The 22,842-nt window shown below is 36.4% G+C and overlaps 1 protein-coding gene across 1 annotated transcript in view; it reads left to right on the top strand.

Moving 5' to 3' along the window:
- The first annotated feature begins 1,212 nt into the window (after positions 1-1,212).
- Positions 1,213-22,842, top strand: part of insc (inscuteable) — a 496,177-nt gene continuing 474,547 nt past the window's right edge. The window contains exon 1 of the mRNA XM_068384630.1: positions 1,213-1,254. Coding sequence (XP_068240731.1) covers positions 1,228-1,254 — 27 coding nt within the window. The 5' untranslated portion in view covers positions 1,213-1,227. The remainder of the gene's footprint in view (positions 1,255-22,842) is intronic.

Here is a 22,842-nt window from a genome sequence, read left to right as displayed (position 1 = left end):
AATAAAACTATAAGAGAGATTACACGAGTGTCATATGTGGATGAGATCATGGTGAAGTGTAGATGGAGATGGTTTGAGCATGCTCTTCGTACTCCCCAAGAGAGATTAGCTCACTAAACTTTCAATTGGGCTCCACAGGGCACTAGAAGAATTTGTAGACCCAGGCATTCATGGCTGAGGACCATGAAGCGTGAAGTAGGAAATGATCACTGGAGAAGTATTGATTTAAAAGCTCAAGATAGCGCCGACTGGCGAAATCTAGTCGAGGCTTTTAGTGTCAATAGGCTTAGGAGGAGATAATGAGGATGTATCATGACACGAATCAGGAGGCATGTCAGTCAATTCCATGGGTACTCAGATATACGCCACGGTGTAATTACTTGAACTATGTGTTACAGGTTCTTTGCATTATTCCAACTGAAAGCCGAGATTGACGTATCAGAATCACAAAAGGAGGAAAGATTATAAGCAAAGGCTCATAATATAATTAAAAATCCTATTTATTCACATAAGCCATAAATAGAAAATTAAAATCTCCAGTGCGAAAGGGAACAAAACCATGTACAGTACATTACTAAAGTACAAGCAAGGTCCAAATACTCCTAATTCACAGATAGAACCAAAGGAAAAGACAAAGATCCTCAGTCATCAATGATACACCAACATACGCACTTATAAATACTATGGGTGAGAAAAAATATAAAGAGATAGATTGGACGGACAAAATTAACCCTCGCTATTAATCAACATACACCAACGTACATGAATTCCGTGGTAAGTTGAGTTCTCGAGTTCTGTGGGATGATAAAACCTTTACACCGTCACAAATTAAATGAGGTGCCATGAAAAGTTTTTATGCACAAGGTGATAATACTTCTTTAAAAATGAAAAAAAAAATTCATTAAATACTAATCGCAATCTTTTTTAAAAATGTTTTTAATAGCTCTCCTAGAAACAGAAGCGGAATTTTTTTCTTTATAAATAAAACACCAGTTGAAGTTTTTATAATATATTTCTTGAAACTATTTACTGAATGGTTCTCTGGTTTATTATTATTATTATTATTATTATTATTATTATTATTATTATTATTATTATTATAGCAGTAATTATAAAAATAAGCCCTCCCTTCAGCTAATGTAACCTTATATTGTCCCCTCTAGGCCTCTACCTACATTATGTCCGGGAGACCGTAGTCGGACGTTCCTGTATTGATATGGTGGCGATATGGAGGGTCACGCTTCTCTCGAACAGGTAGGTGGTCCTGATTTCTTACTGCAGTCCCATGTCACCTGTACGCGAAAGTATCTCAGTTGATTCATTACTCAGGTGATGATGCTAGTGATAGCAAACTGTAAGTTAGGGTTACGAAGTGTCTTTAGACATAAAGAAAGAGAGATTATATCAACTTTTGTGCAGTTTATGCCTGGCTTTTTATTTAAAACAGAAAAGGTCAGTATATATATATATATATATATATATATATATATATATGTATATATATATATATATATATATATATATATATATATATATATATATATATATATATCATCAGCCGTCACTAGTTCACTGTAAGACATGTCCTGCTTATGGTCCTTCCATCGTCTTCTCTTCCTTCCCGTGCTTCTTTTGCGATCTCTGGGACCCATTATTATTATTATTATTATTATTATTATTATTATTATTATTATTATTATTATTATTTTCTTTTTATTATAAGCTAATTTACAACCCTATAAGCCCAAGGGCTCCAACAGGGAAAAATAGCCCAGTGAGTAAAGGAAACCAAGAAATAGATATACATCGAGAGAAGTAATAAACAATCAAAATATAATATTTCAAGAACAGTAACAACATTAAATTATATCTTCATATACAGTATAAACTATAAACACTTCAGAAAAAAAGAGGAAGAGAAATATGATAGAATAATGTACTCGAGTGTGTCCTCAAGCAAGAGAGTTCTAAGCCAAGACCATGGTACAGAGGGTACATTGTCTAGGGCACTACCGAAGTCTAGAGAACAGTGAATTAAAATTTGGATTTTCCTCTTAGAGAAGCAGCTTACCATAGTTGAATAATCTCTTCTACTCTTACCAAGAGGAAAGTAGTCACTGAACAATTACTTTGCAGTAGTTGACCCCTAGAGCGAAGAAGAATAGTTTGGTGATCTCAGTTATGTCAGGTGCATGAGGGCAGAGGAGAATGTATAACGAATAGGTCAGCCTATTCCGTGTATATGTAGTCAAAGAAAAATTGAGCTGTAATCAGAGAGAGGGAGTCAATGTAGTACTGTCTGGCCAGTCAAAGTACCCAATAACACTAGCAGTAGTATCTCAAACGTTCTGTTATTCTTAAAGTCCATCTATTACCTGTCGTTCTCGTTATATATCCTGTGTGATGGACCGAGAAAAGGTTGTGACTCAAAGGCAGGATGAAGGCAACTGAGTAACTTTATTACAGAACACTCTCCATTATATACAAAAACTCAATGCAACAGAAAATTTCCTGTTCAAACCGACACCGCGTCAGTTAACAGTTAACGGTGAGAAAAACATGCATGTTATTTCCGGTTCTTTTTAGTGCGAGGGGAGAGCGAAGATACAAGCATAATATATACAAAAAAAAAAATGTCGTTATTATGTATGATCGTGTGACACACGGTTCGTACATGGCTCCCCCCCCTAAAAATGACATACTGTACGTGTTAAATAGGGTGCCCTGATCTAGAAAGGTGAACTGTAGGAAGGTCATCTGGCAGGAGATAAGCAGGTTTTAGACAATCAATGGAGACCCAGTCTTCTTTGCCACGAATGTTTAGTAGGAATGCTTTCGGACTGCGTCGGATCACAAGGGGGCGTTAGCAGTGGCTTGCTAGTGTCGTTGCGCAGGAAGATGTGCGTTGCAGAGTGCAAGTCTGTTGGTATGTGATGCTTCGCTGGGGCTTGTAAGTCTGGCGGCAAGGAGTAAATTTTCCCACGACGTGACGTATGTGCTTGAGATCGTCGGAGGAGGTTGTAGAAGGACAAAATTCGGCAGGGACGACCAACGGGTCGCCATACACCATTTCAGCTGCCGAGACGTCGAGGGCGTCTTTAGGAGTGGTCCTTAGTCCCAGGAGGACCCAGGGGAGCTGAGTAAACCAGTTGGAATCCTTGCAGCGGGACATCAAAGCTGCTTTGAGGGTGCGATGAAAACGTTCAACCATTCCATTGGCAGCGGGGTTGTAGGCAGTTGTCTGATGTAGGGTGATGCCCAGGAGAATTGCTAATGATGTCCACAATTGAGAAGTAAAAGTGGTACCCCTGTCAGAAGTAATATGCTCAGGGATACCAAATCTTGCAATCCATCCTGAGAGTAAGACAGATGTACATGAGGTGGACGTTGCAGTTTCCATGGGAATGGCTTCAGGCCAACGAGTGGAGCGGTCGATGACGGTAAACAGGTAACGATGTCCTTGTGATGTGGGTAGGGGGCCTACAACGTCGACGTGAATGTGTGGGAAACGATGCTGAGGTTGAGGAATGGTGCCCACTCCTGAATGTGTGTGTCGATGTACTTTGGAAGTTTGGCAAGAAGTACAGGCGCGTACCCAATCCTTAGCATCCATAGAAATGCCGTGCCAAATGAACTCCGTCTTCAGCAGCTGTGCAGTAGAACGGCACGAGGGATGTGAAAGGCCATGAATGAAATCAAACACCTGCCGGCGCATGGGAGCAGGAATCCAAGGTCGAAGTCTACCAGTACTGACATCACAGAGGAGGGTGGTGTTGGAGTCTTCGAGGGGGAAGTCTTCCCAATGGAGGGACGTGCAAGATGTCCTACATGCTTGATACTCTGGATCCTGTTGTTGGGCTTCACCCAAAGCGTTGTAATCCAATCCCAGTTGAATGGCAGCCAACATGTTTCTTGACAGGGCATTGGCAACGGGATTCATTTTCCCAGGGACGTATTGAAGGGTGCAATTGTATTCAGCCACGGCGGAGAGATGTCAGCGTTGACGGGCGTACCAGTCATCAGACTGTCGAGGGAAGGCGTGCACCAGAGGCATGTGGTCTGTGCGAATGATGAAGGGCGTACCTTCTAAGAAATGGCGAAAGTGACGGACAGCCACTTCAGGTCCTTTGGCTTGTCCTTGAGGGAGGTGTACAGGGGAGCAAGAGTGGCAGCAATGGCTGGCAGAAAACGGTGATAATAGTTGATCATGCCCAAGAATTCCTGCAGAGCTTTGACGGTCGAGGGTGCGGGGAAGTCCTGAATGGCTGCTACTTTCTCAGGGAGGGGATGGACTCCTTCAGGATTGATGCGGTGCCCTAAGAACGACACTTCATTGGCGCCAAAGGTAAACTTGTCGTACCGGACTACAAGGCCGTTTTGTTGCAGGCAGTCGAGAATGATGCGCAGGTGACGGAGGTGTTGCTCTTTTGAGGAGGAGAACACAAGTACAGTATGTCGTTCACATAACATACGCAGAAGGGGAGGTCCCCTAAGATGCCATCCATGAGACGTTGAAACGTGGCCCCAGCATTACGAAGGCCAAAAACAGGAGTAGTTGAGGGTGTATGTACCAAACGGAGCGGTGATGGCGGTCTTTGGGATGTCTTCTGGGTTCATAGGCACCTGATAATACCCCTTCATGAGGTCGAGCATAGAGAAAACCTTTCCTTTGCGCAGGTAGGAGGTCACATCGGCGATGTTTGGGAGGGGGTAGTGATCCGGTTCCTTATGCATGTTCAGGCACCTGTTATCCCCGCACGGATGGAGGTAGCCGTGTTTCTTCAGAATGACGTGTAAGGGTGATGACCATGGGCTGGAGGCCCTTTGGCAAAGGCCCACTTCCTCCTTTTCGGCGAACGTCTGTTTGGCGGCTGCCAATCGTTTCGGTGCCAGACGTCTGAATTTTGCAAAGACTGGGGGTCCCGCGTCTTGATATGGTGATAAATACCATGCTTGGCAGGAGCCGTGGGCGTTTGGGGAAGTTCTGGACGGAAAACTTCTGGGTACGACGTGAGGAGGTGGGTGTAGGCATCCGTGGGTGCGCTGATGTGGAGAGCGAGGTTGCAGGGGGCGGGTTGAAGAGGTGTCGTTAAGTACGAGTCTGCATTGACCAATCGTTGATGGGCGACATCGACAAGAAGGTGGAATTGAGAGAAGAAATCCGCACCGAGGATTGGCAATGTGACGTCAGCAGCGAGAAACTTCCAATTAAATTTACCGTTTCCAAATGATAATGTGAGGTTCTCGTAACCGTAGGTGAGTATCGCAGATCCGTTGACAGCTACCAAACGGACGTCGGCAGATGTAGACAGACTACGTGGTGTTCTGAAAAGTTCCCTTGGCAAAAGAGAACGACAAGCACCCGTGTCTACCAAAAATCGCACGCCCGTTCCTGCATCATGTAAAAAGAAAAGATTAGAAACACGGGAGGCCACTGCCACCAGCGATGGCCTACTGACACGTTTTATGGCCACTGATAATCCTTGGCACATTTCTTCGCGGTTGCCCCTAATCTGAAGTGGTAGTAGCAAAACTGTGGCGGATGGGAGGTAGTAAGTGGCTGAAGAAGTCGTTGGTTGGGGCGCGAGCGAGTGGTGGGTGGTGGGTGGCTTTGTCGCTGCTTCGGTACGTCACGGGGTAGACGTGTATGTCCTACGGCATTCACGTCAACTTCGGTTGACGTTGAATAGGCGTCCTCTTTGTCAGGAGTGGAGGCGTTGATGGAGGTCTTGCAGTGGCTGTCCATAAAGGCGTTGGCTTTGGTCATCAAGTCCTTTATGGGTAAACTATCGACATCGGGTATGGCAGCGCGTACAGGTTTGGGTAAACAGCGTATCCAAAGGGCACGAAGTAGGTTCACCTCATGAGGAGAGCCGTCTGCGGCAGGTTGTAGGCGAGCGATACTGGTCATTTCCCTGAGGGCAAGCGAAGCCCTTTGGTCCCTCAACAGTTGTTGCGAGAGCTGAAAAAGCTTTGCTATACGGGTGGCTTTCGACGGCGAGTACTGTTGCAGTAGGTATGTTTTGAGGGCATCATATGCTATTAGGGTATCTCCTTGTTCACAAAGCCAGTCGAATATTTCCGGGAAGGTGTCCTCGAGTATCTCCGCGAGAACATAATCTACTATGGTGGTTGAGCGAGTCACGCCCTTGATGCGAATCTGGACTTCTGCGTGCTGAAACCAAGCAAACGCCTCTCCGCTGGCGAATGACGAAAGTTTCAATGGGGCAGCCATAGTACCAACGACGGTGGGGCGAGAGGGGGTGGAAGGCGGGAGGAGCGAGTCGACTTCCGGGGTCACCAATGTGATGGGCCGAGAAAAGGTTGTGACTCAAAGGCAGGATGAAGGCAACTGAGTAACTTTATTACAGAACACTCTCCTTTATATATAAAAACTCAATGCAACAGGAAATTTCCTGTTCAAACCGTCATCGCGTCAGTTAACAGTTAACGGTGAGAAAAACATGCATGTTATTTCAGGTTCTTTTTAGTGCGAGGGGAGAGCAAAGATACAAGCATAATATATACACAAAATGAAATGTCGTTACTATGTACGATCGTGTGACACACGGTTGGTACACCTGCCCATGTCCATTTTTTTTTCTTACATATTGTTATAATATTCTCTACTTTAGTTTGCTCTCGTATCCATGTTGCACTTTTTCTGTATCTTAGCGTTATTCCCATCGTTATTCTTTCCATAGCTCTTGGAGTTTTAATTAGCTTATGTTCAAAGGCTTTAGTAAAGCTCCAAGTTTCTGATGCATAATTTAATAATGGTAGGACAATCTCATTAAATAATTTTCTTTTAAGAGTAAGTGGCATTCCACTTTTATTAATCTCATTTTGTTTACCAAATGCTTATGTTTTTTTTATTTCTGTCTCGTGTCCTGGAGAAACACTTACTGTCCTAAGTGCGCATATTCTTCAACACTCTGTAGGCTCCATGTTTCTGATGTATGAGTTGATATTGGCAAGACCATCTGATTAAATACTTTTCTTTTTTGAATAAGGGGCCATTTTACATTTCAAACTCGCATTTTACTTACTTAAAGCTCTCCATCCCATGCATATTCTTTATTTGACTTCGGTCTCATTTTCTTGAGAAAGATTGTCTGTCCTAAGTACCTATATTCATTAACATATATATATATATATATATATATATATATATATATATATATAGTATATATATATATAGATAGATAGATAGATAGATAGATAGATAGATAGAGATATATATACAGTATATATATATATATATATATATATATATATATATATATATATATACATACATACATACATACATATATATATATATATATATATATATATATATATATATATATATATATATATATATATATATATATATATGTATGTATGCATACATACACACATACATACATACATAATCATTAGGAAAGCGATTAAGAGCATGTTCAATGGCAAGTAATGTAATTGTGTATGAAAAGTAGTGCCGATCCTACAAATCGATGATAAACCTTTCAAAGAGGAATATAAATAAGGATGTGATTACTAACCATCTAGAATTATTATAAACAGAGTTAATTCTATTATATCTTCGATTAGGGGTATTTTTTTTTTTTGTCTGCAAACTGGTTTACGGAAAATTTGTAATAAATCATATGTCCCCTATATAATAAAGAACAAGTTTATGACTAAACTCAGCTCTCCCCGTCACTCGTGTTGGAGGAAGACAAACTAGTCATACCCTGGCGAAAGGGGGTGCGTGTGCATGCATATCTTTCAAAATATTTAGCCATCATCTTTGACGGGTGCGTGTGCATGCATATCTTCACGTCATAATATATATTATATATATATATATATATATATATATATATATATATATATATATATATATATATATATATATATATATATATATATATATACTGTATATATATATACTGTGTATATATATATATATATATATATATATATATATATATATATATATATATATATATATATATATATATATATATATATATATATATATATACTTTTATGTTCTATGGAACAGCTGATTAGATTTTAATATAAATCGGAGTCTGGATTTAAATTCTGGAACGTTGTTTTATTTCTAATTTTTCTCATTTCTTTTTATAACAGTAAGAGAAGGATAGCTTTGTTATTTACGAGTTTACTTTTTGCTTTAAGAAAGAAAAAAATGTAAGTTAATGAAACGTAATTGTATTTTCATAATAAAAGAAAAAAAATAGGAAATATGATGATGTTGCTGGATTCGGCAGAATTAAGTCAGAGTCGTCCGAATCTGGTCCAAAATCTTCAATCGTCTCAGAAATTGTTCTCCACTCGTTTCAGAGGGCGTCTTAGTTTTCATACAAGTCTTGATCCTCCAACCTAAACGAAGGCTTAGGGGGAAGAGGTGCTGCAGCAGTGCCCCTGCTTGTTTCTCATGCAGGCTGAGATTTCTTGCTGGCTTTTGCAAACCTGGAATCTTTTGGAGGACTGGAAGAACTCTTAGGCTTGGTCTTACAGTCTTTAGACTACCTGTGTAGGGATGCTGCAGTCAAGGCTACAGGGCGGGGCTTGTGACATGCTGGACCTGGATGGTAAAAAACAGATTTTGCTCTAACCTGTACCGTAGCAGCTTTCAAGGCCTCTTTCTTCCATCACCGAGATACAGACGCAATCTCTAGGGGTAACAAGTGATAATTATTCTATTGGCCAAATCGATCGGGATGATTTGCATGTCAAGGAATCTGGCATCCATCTGGGTGGGAACTGACTTTACTGCTATTGGGGCCGGGCTAGGAGATGCAATAGGGTTCACTTTCCTAACCACAGGTCGTCTAGAGGAAGCATGACCAAAGGAGACATCTTCAGGTGGCTCACAGGAAGCATGCTTAGACACAGATTGAACCATAGCATAGAGGAGTGGAATTGTGTCTGGGTGAGGCATGTCTGGAGGCTGAGGTTCAATGGGAGGAGGCCGTTTTAGGAGGCCTTTGTCTGTAGAAGGTGCAGCTAGAGGTTGAGGTATGATGGGAGTTGGAGTAGTGAGGTGAAATTTCTTTGGAGGAGGTGCTTCTGGATGAGGTGCGTGAGGTGGATGCGCATCTGGAGAAGGGGCGTGATGAGAGGTGTCTCTAGGAAACCTAGATGGAGTAGGCCGCCTATGGGAGGTACATCTATGAACCTCCTCAAGAGAAGAAGGATCTGACAGAGGTTGGCAAGAGCTACACTCTGAAGAAGTCCTTTGTTCATGGAGAGGATCATGCACTCGCTTCCTGGATCTTGTATCCTCCGACTTTTGGTGATGAGAAGACGAAGGGCACTGTTCATTTAAAGACCTCCTAGGAGAATAGTCTCCCTCCAAAGCCTCCAATTGTGGAAGAGAGGCAACTGTAGACTCAGGCACAGACACTGACGTCCTTCAAAGGTATAGCTGATGGAGGCTGTTGCTGGTGTCCAGCTGAACGGCATGCTTTAAACAATCCTCCGAAAGGCCACAGCAATTGCAATGTGTCATCCACCTGAAATGTCAATGGCTTATCCTGAGGAGGAACCTTCTTTTTTCCTTCTTTTTTCCTTGTTTGACACCTCGTTGAATCTTTTAACTGCCCTATTACAGATTGCGCAGTAATCATTCTCTTATGTGAGAGACATGAGTTTGTATAAATGTAGGAACAAATATTTTTTAATAACTTATCAATTAAGTCTTTTTCTTTTAAATGTTGTTTAGAATGTCTTAAGGGTAAAAAAAAATCCATTAGAGAGGATGGAGATGGAGTGTGCCCCTGATGTATGGATGTGGTGAGGAGGGATATGGTTGGGGTGAGACTGTGGAAAGACGATGCAAGGAATAGAAATAGTTGAAAAATGTTTACTCGAGCAGCCGACCCTGCTATACAATGGGACTAATAAGTCCGAAGAAAAAAGAAGAGCTTAGAACCCATTGGATGATCCCTGAATAAAATAGGAAATTTTTTATCAATGTCAAAATATCTTCCAACAATTAAGCTATTTTCCGAGCATTATACTGATAGTGCCCTTTGTGGTGGAGTTAGATAACAGCCTTCTATTGTGCCATTAATGATTTAGAGTTACTTATAGGTCCATCGATGTCAGAAGCCTCTCGAATGGTGTCTTTTTTTCCCGCTATGCAGTTATGCTTATCATCTTAGGGTCCTTTACAGGCCAAATTCTGTGTTCAAAATTACAAACCTTTCCGGTCTAGTGGATCCTTGGTGTGTATCTCCTGGGAGGTTTGTTCTCTTCCGCTGGGGCGGAACGCTGAGCGTTTAACTATAGTTAATGGGCCCAGTTAAAATTATCTATGTAAGTCATCTGTAATTTCTATCGTACTTATTCTTTTATTGGTCCAACCGTGCAACCTTTTTCGTAAAATGTACAAGATTTCTTATATAATTTTTTCAAATCTAAAAATAAATTAAGGAGCAACAAGTTTTCTTTAATACACTTTCAATGTAGCACACACGTCTTTCTTATTTGCAATTTAATTTTTTTTGCATATGGCCACAATTTTTCATCATTAGAACATTAGAAATTATTTTGCCTTTCTCCCTGAATGAATTTTTCTCAGTATCAAGCTCTTTTTATTTCTTTTCCTAAAATAAGTATTCACGATTTGGAATATAGAAACTAAACCATGATTTTTCATGACAGTAAATGTCTTTATTGTTCGTGTTTTAGAGTATTCTCTTTTCATTCTTTTTCAATATAAAATTGATTCTGTCGAGAAAAGTTGTGTGTTCTCTTATGAATACTTTAACATATTATTGTATAAATTTCTTACCCTCTAATACCCATCCATATTGTTTATCCTATTCTTATTTTACTCGAGGAAATGTTTCCTAATATTCATAGACAAAGTTCAGACTGTTCACATTAGTACATAGAGCCTGGCCTGACAAAGAGTCCAGTAAGATCTTGATCAGTAGTTAGAAGTATCATCCTGTTTTTTTTTTTTTTTTTTTTTTTTTTTTTTTTTTTGCGAGTGATTTGCGAAAATAATACATTTTATAAATAACCCCATCTATTTTTCTAGGTGTGTATATTACACGGATTACAAATTACGCCATATAATAGTTTTATCTATTCAAGTACTGATAACCTTAGTCCCTTATACATTTTATGTTTATAAGAGAAAGTTACCCGTTATCACTTGAAATTTTTTTTATATAAAAGAGTATAATTATACAGTATAGGAACTCCAAAATCTAATAGCTAAAGGTAAACATGATTTAGGTATAAAGTACAAATTAATTTCTAATAACAAACACTTAGTCAACAGATTGTAAATACCTCTATTAGTATTAGCATTAGTAGTAGTAGTAGTAGTAGTAATTCCAGCAAGGGTGTTAGGCTATTAGTAGTGATGACCGTAGTGACATTCGAATGTGGGATGAGGAAATGACATTAGTAAAGACTAAGGCTTTTTTTCTGGTTTCCGACACTTTTTCCCACTACTTATTACTTTTTTGGGTAATTTAGATCACACGTGGTCTATTAAATGTTTTATTAAGTTCAAAAATAATTTTTAACATGCTTTGCTTATGTTTTATTTATTTACCTTGTTATTGTTTTTCCCTCTTCATGTTGAAAAGTAATATTACTAAATGCTGCTACTGTATGTATTCACAATTGCTTAACCTCATATAATTTTTAAGTAAAATTACAATTCTTTTTAATAACGTGTAATTGTTTATAAAAATGTTTGATCCTGAACTGCCAAGCATATTTATAAAGTAATGAGCGTTTGTGGTTCTCTCTCTCTCTCTCTCTCTCTCTCTCTCTCTCTCTCTCTCTCTCTCTCTCTCTCTCTCTCTGTTGACATGAGTGGAAATAAAAAAATCCTCATTCCATGTGTATGTAGTTTCCTCCCTTCTCATTAGATTCATTTGCAGCTATATTTTTTCAGCCCTTTGTGTAGACACAATTTGTATTTTTCCTTTGAGTTTCTAAAAGCCAGCGATTACTCAACCCCTGAGTTATCAGTTATTTTTTCGCCAGTTGACTAGAAGTGGTTCTTTTTGCACTTTTAGGTGAATTAATAATGTTATTTCTTAAGGTAAATATGGTTATTGTTACTCTAGCCCTGCCTATCACTGCCCACTTTCTATAGCTTCATATTATCTAAAGTTTTTTAATGGTTATTGGCAAAACGTCTAAATGGTTTTGCTGATAGTTATCATGTCTCATGTTTTTTGCACGGACTTGTAACTAGAAAGTGTTCCTAAAGTGTTATTTAGAAAAATAGTGTTATTCAAAATACATTGTTATATTTTTACCATATATCTGAATAAATAATCTTTCAAATGTTATATAAATTTATATAATTAGTCAACATTCTATGCATGAAAATGATACCAGAAATTGAACAATAAAATTCTTCTCTTCTTTCAAGATATACAGCAAGATTGTGCATACAAATAAGTAAATTGAAACGGCTTCGGTGACTTTTTTGTTTCAGTGCTAGTGTTCACTGTAGTGTCATTTCACAGCTAAATAAATCTTTCATCAATAAAAGATTTTCTAAGATATATAGAAATATGGAAAAAATATAACAAAATTAAATGTTGCGATCCAGCTAAAAAGGGGATAGTGTTACTAAAGTGTTATTTAGAAGAATACCGGTATTTCAAATACAATAACAAATGTTTTACCGTATGGCCGGAAAAATAAGTTTTCAAAGGATGTATAAATTTATATGATTAATTAATATTTCATGTGCGTAAATAATAGCAGAAATTGAACAACAAAATTCTCATTTTCTTTCAAAACTTCCCAGCAATACGTAATCAAATAAATCCATTGAAACGGCTTCGGTGACTGCTATTTACGGTAGAGTGTTCATTGTGATCTCATTTTACAAGACAATTAAATATCTAATATATCATACATCACTATAAACTTCCCTAAACTAAACTATATACGAATATGAAAAATATATGACCAAATGCAGCAATCATGGAATAAAATTGGAAATAAAAAAAGCATCTAATTGTATACATGAATGATGCACACACCCATATATATATATATATATATATATATATATATATATATATATATATATATATATATATATATATATATATATATATATATATATATACACTGTATATATATATATATATATATATATATATATATATACACTGTATATATATATATATATATATATATATATATATATATATATACACTGTATATATATATATATATATATATATATATATATATACACACTGTATATATATATATATATGTATATATATATAGGAAAATTACAAAATAAAGCAATGAATTAGCATTGCTAATCTTTTACCATGGTCCTTCAAGATTTTTATTTTTCTTCCCTTTCATTTGCTATTTTGAGGGATCTTGCATTTTTTTTATAAGTGGAGGAACATAGGCAGCTTTAAAGGTTTCTTTCTCGCCCTCAATCCTATTTCGATGGACTTGGGCGTAAAGGACCAGAGCTTCTATTCGGAATGATATTTCCAGGAGCAGCCACGCCGGAAACCGAAGATAATCTTGCACTTTGAGCACCAAAATGTTTTGTAACGCCTTATGTCATTCACAAAGTACACACAACACCATTTCTGCCAAAAGTCACCTTCAATTTTCTCTTGTTGATGGTTTCCAGGCCTCAACCAGCCTTGAAGATCACGAATCATTCTCCGGGAGACAGGTTCAGGATCATCTACCTCCTCAGGAGTTACTTGTCGAGGAGGATCAGCTGTAATCGAATGACCACTGGGCAGGCACTTGAAGAGCACCAAGCGGTGGAGAAGGGAAACTGCAGTGATAATAATTGGCTTTTTTGTCAGGAAACAAAGAACGGGCAGTGTCCATCATGGAGCCAGAGTAAGGCCACTCATCATCATTATAGTACAGAAGGGTATCAGTGATCACTTCTTGAAACTCACGAAAGGAAAGCTTTTTCCTATCTGTACTATTTGTGGTATAGACAGCAAAGGAATTCAGAAGAGCAAGCTGCAGCAGGTAAAAGCCAGTTTTCTTGGTCCAGTAAAGTGGCCTCTTTGCAAATGAATAATAGTTCATCAGCTGCTTAAAAAGGTCCACACTACCAATATATACTTGATATATGGCCTCATGACCTCGGCCTCTCCATTGTCACTTCTTCATAAACAAACTAGCCACTCTGACTACCCTCTGTTTGTGGGCGAACTTCTCGGTGTTGGCTATTTGCTCCATTCAGACAGCAACAATGGGAGCGAACAAAGACAGAAGACTTCCAACAAGGAAAGAAAATTACCGGGATCCAAAACAAAATGTGCCTCAGTCAAACTCTGCTTTATTATTCTTGTTAAGTCAAATCTATAATTTCCCAGAAAGCTCTTGGTAAATAATCATCAGATTGTAAAAAATAAACAATCATATTGTACATCCAAATTAAATAAGGCATTAAGGAAAAATGAAAGAAAGTCTCAAATAAAATTAATAAATTAGGAAGTTTACTTATATCCAACACTGTCAATGTATGTGTTAATAATCAGGCTAACTAACCTGATTTCCTGCCAGCTTATGACAAATGCATAGTCTTTACTCCCAACATCATTTCTCCCCAATGCAAGAACTGGTTTTTTTGTCAGTCTTTGCGGAGTTTGATGCACCTCTAAGACGGAGAGTACCGTTACAATGAGTGTTATTTTCATTAAGTTCTAGTGTGAGGGCAATATAATTATAAAAGCTATCCATGAAGACATACCAACATTTGCCAAAGTGCTGATCCATGACTCAAAAAATGCTATCACACAGAAACGAAGAAAGGTCATATTAAACAATGAAATCAAGGACATTATCTGAGTGAGCCTTGCACAGAAAGTAAAGTTTTATGCCGTACGTCACATGTTTCATTAGCTTATATACCTAAATTGATAGACTCCCTTTCTACTTCAACATTCCTTCATCCAACAATAAATGTTTCTTTAGGACATACATGCTCTGGTATATTTCCCGGATGTACTTTGTAACAGGCCGAATGATGATCAACTTGTCTTTATCATCCTTTGGTATGGCCTGCCTGTTGAATGCGTAAAAGTATTTCCCTATCACAACAAGTCTCATTGTTGTCGAAAAAGACTCAGAGTACATATTGTTCCTTGCCCAAAACACCCTCATCTGTGGCAAGCCAATAATACCCATCCACAAGACAATGCCAAGATATTGCTCAATGACAGTGACATTGCACTCACTCCATGGATACACCAATGATCTCTACTGCTCCTCTTTTATGTATTTGGTGTAACCATTTCATTTCTTCTATTAGGCAAAAGAGCAGCTCAGTTGTGAAAAAAGTGGAAACATCTAAGAGGGATGGTAAGGATAGTTACCATCATTCCTGGTGTTGGGAAAGAATGTATGGATGGTGGTCTACCCATCATTGCTGTTGTCCTTCAGTTCAGGTAAATTGAGGATGGAATGGGGGTGAGAGGCTGACCAGCGCTAACCCTTTGAACTTTGTCTGCTTCACTGCCATGTGACCTGCGACTGTGGGATTACCTTAAGCCCTAGGAACTATCAAGAAAACAATCTCTGTCTATAATTTTGTATTCACTTCTTTAAAACCCATTGCGTTCAGAATAATTGTCAGCAGATAAATTATCCATGCCACAACCCTATTATCATCAACTCCTGTATAATCATTTCCAGCTTTTGAGATTATATTTCACCATAGAATATCTGTGCATTGCCTAGTTATTCATTTCCATTCTTTTCTTTCTAGAATCAGGATTGTTTTTTCTCTATTATTTTCCTTTTGAAGTTGAGTAAAAAAGGAAAAAAAGTACAGAAGTCTATTTTGACTTTTTCATTGAAGCTGTATTTTTCCTATGGAAATATATTTCCATCATTTCTTTACTCGACTTACTCTTTCTTCAGTTTCACTCTCATCTTTGTCCTCTCCTTCTTCGGACATGAGTTCATTATAGCATCTTCAGTCTCCTCTAAATTACTGTATGGCTCCAGTATGTGTATTAAATCCTGCTTCTGATGCATATCTTCTTCTATTCTACAACTTGTTGATGACTGGACTTGTGCGTGGTCATCAAAATCACATGCATCCAGATGCCTTGCTAAAACTCTTGCCTTTGGCACGGTACCACAAACACCCTTTGGCATTTTGAATTTATGATGATTCAAGTCAAACTATTCAACAACAAGCACAGCAAATTTTAAACAAAATAAGCAGAAGGCATGAAAAATGGACACAAATTCAACACAGCAGTCATAACCGAGATCTGAGACAGGCTGAGGTCTTTATATTTATCAGCCCCCGCGTGTAATTCAACTGTCATAGTCATGCTGTTCCATGGAAACTGTGCTCCCACACATGCCTAGACCTTTTACGTCCTCTGTCTAATCCTGGAAAAATTGCTGAGATTTAAAAAAAGATATATCTTACCTGACGTAGATTATCCAAAATTAGATCTGGGTGACGAAAGAAAAGTTGAGCCTGAGATGTTTGTGATTATAAGGGGTAGGGTGTGTTCAAGTATTTTCAAATCTCGAAGCCAAACAACTGGGTCGATCGTGATGGGGGTGGCATTATTCGAAACGCTAGCACTGAGGAAATCTTAATGTGCTGGTTGCAGATTGATTGGTGGAACATGGCACGCCAAATGTGATGGATTATTTTTTGTCAGCCCTAACTGAGAAACAAGAAGAGCCACTAATCCAAAAAGTGCACACAACACGTAAAACTTGTTGAAGCTTTGTTCATTTGGGTCACCGTTTCCGATGGTTGCCAATATCACCCACCAGGGGTGCCTAACTCGTGACCTTGAACTGAGGTAAAATTTCCAATTTACTTTTCAAGGTAAATAATGTACACCATTCGTCGCGACTCAACAAGAGGAACACAATGGCGCAAACCCAATTCCCTTGTCCTGATTAGTTTAGGTGTAATTGAGAAAAAAACTATGTGTCCAGTTTTGAAACATAATATGACCTCAGAAATCACTAATTGACCGAGGACCTTGAAACAGGTACCAATCACTTCATCTCGTGACACCCGACACACTAGCTTTTGTTCTGGGCCTCTAGCTTATTTAGGGACCAAATACGATGGGGGTTCGTATCAAAGGCCCCATAGCCTTCCGCGTTATGAAAAATGCCAAAATACGGTGAGGATTAAAGATTTGAATGACAAAAAAGTTATGCCAGATAAGTCAGCAATATTGCAATATGACAAAGCACACAGGCCTTGCAGGATGGACGGGGTGCGTGATTCAGGTAACTCCTCTAATTTTGGCCCGAAGGCAATGTATCAAATTTATGCCGGCCTCTTTTATCCATCATTCGTTATTATTAATATTGATATTAATATTAATATTATTGTTAACGTTGCCTTTTGTCTTAGCAGTTGTGTCGTAACTTTGCAACTTTACTGTATTTTTTTATTTTTATTGTACCTCTTTTTACAATTTGTATTTAATTATTGCTTCTTACATATATCTTGCTTGCATTATTCCAGAATACATCTTCATCTATGGGTACTCTAACATCCGTTGGATCCTCAATGTTTGTCATTGATGCAGTTTTAGTTCTTTTGACTGCGTTTTCCCTCTTTTCTCCTTTGAATTGATGTTTAATCTTTCAATCAGTTATGTTGCTGGGCTGAATATACCCCTTCCTTTGAATTTTAATTTCTACAACTTGAAGTCTATCGACACTTTCAAAGTCATTATATGTATTTAAATCCATTTTCATCGGCCATATAACTTTTTTGTTACAATCTCTCTAACGTGGAGTACTGTATATTCTTCTGCTTCTTTATTTTACCATTCCAGTGTTCTTCTTCTTCTTCTTCGTCTTCTTCTTCTTCTTCTTCTTCTTCTTCTTCTTCTTCTTCTTCCTAGAGAACAAAGGATTCTTGAGCTATGATCTCACTTCTCTAACAAGTTTCATGTATCTTGACCGCAGAATATGGCGGTGACATTGAATTGCCTAGTATAGGTATGTCCTCCATGGAATCTTTCTGTACTCTTTTATTTTCTCATGGTTTATTCATCATCTTTTATTAGGATTGCTGTCTCAGAATGAAAGCATATAATACCAACTGTGAGTTTCTGGTATCTCTTATTGATTTCGACGACTACCAATACTATAATTAGCACCAGTGTGTCCTTACTACTGTTAATGACTTATCAGTATTTACTAAAAGTCTTACTGTTTTTTCTCAATTGCTGCTGCAATTGATAGCCATTCTTACAATAGCTATTATTAGCAATATTGTTAACACTTTTGTAGGGTGGCAATTTTCTCTATATTTACTACTTCTACTGGTAATTGTTACTTTTATTACTATTATTATTATTATTATTATTATTATTATTATTATTATTATTATTATTATTATTATTTTAATTATTATTATTATTATTATTATTATTATTATTATTATTATTATTATTATTATTATTATTATAGATCAAGTGCAACCCAAACTGGAATAGCAGAATAATTGGCAGATATAAATGCAGTAGTAAAGGAAAACAATATAAAGGAGAAATAAAAAAAGATAAACATGAAAGAAAATATAATCCAAACCAATTACGTTTGCAATGACACTTGTGTAAGCTTTGCCCGACAAAACAAAAAAGCTTTTACACACTAACCTAAACAACGAAGTAGAAAATAGGTAAATATCATGCTAGAAGTGTTGTGTCTTTAAAAACTTACTAATTGTGATATATTGTTGGGGGAGAATTGAAAATCATCCAGGAAAATAAGTATTTGTATTTTTTCTTTGCTTTATTCATCATTATTTTCTATATTTCTGTGTTATTTTTTAACAGAAAATGCTCTTGTACTCTTTCTATTTGGGCTATTCACATTTTCTTATTTTTACGTAGTTCTACGGAGGCAACGCCCTTGATGTACACTAAGAACATCTGGTAAGAGTAGAGTTTTATCTTCCATGGCTTAAACTGGTTTTGGCTTTTAACCATTCTTGTCTGAGAAAGTGGTTTTGGCTTTATTTTTAAGGTGATTTGTTGCTCCATTTTTTCATTCGCATGCTTGGTGAACTAATAACTCGTAATAAAAATGGATTCTGATTTTATAGGGATTTTTAGATCCTCTCATTTAATTGAAAGGTATAGTGTAATGACCTTTATCAGATTTTTAATAATCGAAATTGATCGAAGGTCTAACTATTTGTATATTTACGGTAAATAACAGCCATTCCTAATATAATATGATTATATCTAGATATAAACAAAGACCATTACGTCACACAAACAGGCACTGATGCGTACGCTCTTTTTGGGAGGGTGGCATCAGCAGAGTGCTGCCTGCCAGTTTCTCTCTACAAGTCCTTTGCCATGGGGTTGCTAACTGGGTGGACTGGTTGGCTATAGGCCAGTACTGATCATTGATTTAATTACATTTGAGCCAAGCTCTACGCAAATCAACCACAGAAGCTACTTTTATTGATTGCTACATCTAAAGAAGAGTTGTATTGTGTTGTAGCCTTATGTTATTTATTTATTTATGTATATATATATATATATATATATATATATATATATATATATATATATATATATATATATATATATATATATATATATATATATATATATATATATACATATATATATATATACATATATATATATATGTACATATATAAAAAAATATATTTATATATAGTTTCCTAGATATGGATGTTCAACATGAAAACTTTCAGATATAAGAACTTGTGTGTGTAATAGATATTTCTATTACGTTCAAAAGAGAATAGATTTGATTAAGTAACATCTTTAGAAAGGATTAAGGCCATCTGACTGAAAACAATGGAGAATAGGGAGGAGTTTGGGGGTTATGAGCTGGATGCCTTAGTAAATTATGTTGGAATTGAAAATTTTCAGTTTTAGAACCCACTCGTGCAATGTATCTCTTTCTTGTATATGAGATTCACTCTACATTTTATACATATTTTTCAACCCCTTAATTGAATTTCTAGTAAAAATGTTCCATCCAAAGATCTTACCAAATTTTAGAAACTTTTCAAGTCTCTCATCTTTCCTATACGTTTACAAAATCAAAATACTCTCTCCATCGACCCATAATGGTATTCACACACGACAGCATCTCTTCTCTAGCATCTTATTCATTGACCCTTCTCCACTTCCCTGTAAAAACAAGTTTTTATCCTCCCCCAATTTATTATTTACATTCATGTTGTTTTTTATACTTATCATCTTTTTCTCTTGCACTTCCTCTTTTCTTCTGTCATGCAACTACACCACTTAATCTCCAAGTTTCACTGTCTATACATGCATGCTTTCATAAATAAGATTATGATTATTGGAATCATAATTAAATTTTTGTCCTTTAAGGTATTTTTTTTTTAAATCAGTTAATTAAATTAGCTACGGTTTTTGTGAAAATAATTATTCGTTTACTAAAAGTAATATTAATAATAAAAATGATAATTTAATAACAATAGTTATCATTAATAATAATAAAAGGAAGGATTATTAGTATTATTTTTGTCATCATAATATGCATAATTATCCATATTACTACTAAAATTGCCTAAATAAGAGGAAGGATAACAGATGAGGACGAGAACTACAAGATATCCTGATTTTTTTTTCTTTTTAAACTTACGTGTTCATATCACACGAAATATAGAGCGTTAGCAAAACTGCTGTCCAGCATGCACACATAATTAATAATGGAAAGTATATACATAACAGAAACCATGATATAGACCCCTTTATAATATATATATATATATATATATATATATATATATATATATATATATATATATATATATATATATATATATATATTATATAAATATATATGCATATATACATGTATATATATGATATATAAAATAATACATATATATATATATATATATATATATATATATATATATATACATATATATATATATATATATATATATATATATATATATATATATATATATATATATACATATATATATATATATATATATATATATATATATATATATATATATATATATATATATATATATATATATATAATTATATATAGGTCTATATCATGGTTGTTGTTATCTATATAATTTCCATTATTAATCCTGTGTGCATGGTGAGAGAGCAGTTTTTCTAACGCTCTATGTTTCATGTGATATGAACACGTAAGTTGAAAACATCCTTTTACTGTAAAAAGCATAACACTTACGTCAATTGTCATGAAAATATATAGTATGCTTATTATAAAGAGACTGGAGAGAAAGATTGATGAAAAGCTGAGAGATGAAAAAGCAGGATTTAGAAAAGGTAGAAGTTGCACTGACTAAATTCTCATTTTGAGACATGTTGTAGAGCAATGCATAGAATATAGAAATCCCCTTTAATGGCATTTGTAGACTGAAAAAGCCTTTGATAGTGTGCACCGGCTAAGTTTGGGGAGAGTCCGGCGTTATTATAGAATTCCTTTTAATTAGGTAAATTTGACTAAGTCTGTTACTTATTAACATCAATCTATCTATCTAAGTCTGTTATTTATTAACATCAATCTGTCTAAGACTATTTACAAACTCTAATTTTCGTTGAACAACTGCTCTGCTAATTGTCATTAGTGAGCATCCCTTGATGACGAATCAAAACACAATACAAAACCCATAACGTTAGATATGTGAGGATTCCTTTATACGGTCAAACGGTAAATTATCTCCCAAGGATTTCAGAAAAGTGAAAATGGCTTCTTTGTCAATGGCAAATTCATGAAGCCATTGCCGTATACTATACGCAACAACATACTACTAGTTTCGTATTGCGATTTTACAATATCGCTTTCAACGTAAGTACAGAGGTGGTATTTGAATGTATTTTCGAATTTCCTTCTAACAGACCGGACTTATTTTGTAGATTATCATACTTTTGTTATAATGATTAAAGATCAACTAAGACAGAAATTAAGTGGAGAGTCTGATTTCATGTCTGATCCCATTAAGCGAAGTGCTGCTGTAAAAATGTCCATGTAGAAGTGTAATATGAAACGTTTAGTCATGCTCGAAAGCTTCAAGTTGTCTTATAGTAATTAAATTTTTGTAATGAAAATAGGTACATTTTTTACATTATGTGAAGAATTGTGGATGAACTTCAACGTAATATCAAAAGGAAAAATCCAAGACACTGCTTGGTCAAATCATACTTACAATACAGAAAGTAGAAAGAAACAATGACAATTTGATGTACGAATTGGCAGTTTAAAATTCAGGACTATGCAGGAATTTCAGCAGGATTACCGAGGACCTTTTTGATGAAATTGTGTCAGTTGTCAAACCCTACATAACGAAAACCCTGACATTCTGGAGGAGACCCATTGAGCCAGGCCTGCTTGTTACAATTGCCTTACATTTCCTTGCAACTGGAAAATCCAGAAATCCTACAAGAGCCTGTCCTTCCTATTTCGTGTTGTTCCTAATATGATCAGCAGTATTGTACCCGAGACTTTTAGTGAGTGCTATTGAGTAATCCTTTGGAGATGAGGTCATGCAGATCCCCAGTAACCTCAGAGGAATTGAAGAGATGTCTCATAGATCTGAGCAAAGATAGAATTTCCCACACACCATTGGGCAATATACAAGGAACAAGTTCCCATCCAGAACCCAGCCTTTGGAGGAACTCATTACTTTAAATATAAAAAGTTTTACTCTACGATTCTTCTAGCAGTTATTGACGTTGATGTACGCAGATGTAGGTGCCATTGGATCTGAATGTGATGGTGGTGTCTTTGCCAAAGACAAACTTATGGGGATTTTTGGATTTACACGAA

The sequence above is a fragment of the Palaemon carinicauda genome, chromosome 1, assembly GCF_036898095.1.
Source record: "Palaemon carinicauda isolate YSFRI2023 chromosome 1, ASM3689809v2, whole genome shotgun sequence".
Classification (NCBI taxonomy): domain Eukaryota; kingdom Metazoa; phylum Arthropoda; class Malacostraca; order Decapoda; family Palaemonidae; genus Palaemon; species Palaemon carinicauda.
Note: the sequence above shows the minus strand (reverse complement) of the source record. Positions and strands in the feature narration are given on the sequence as shown.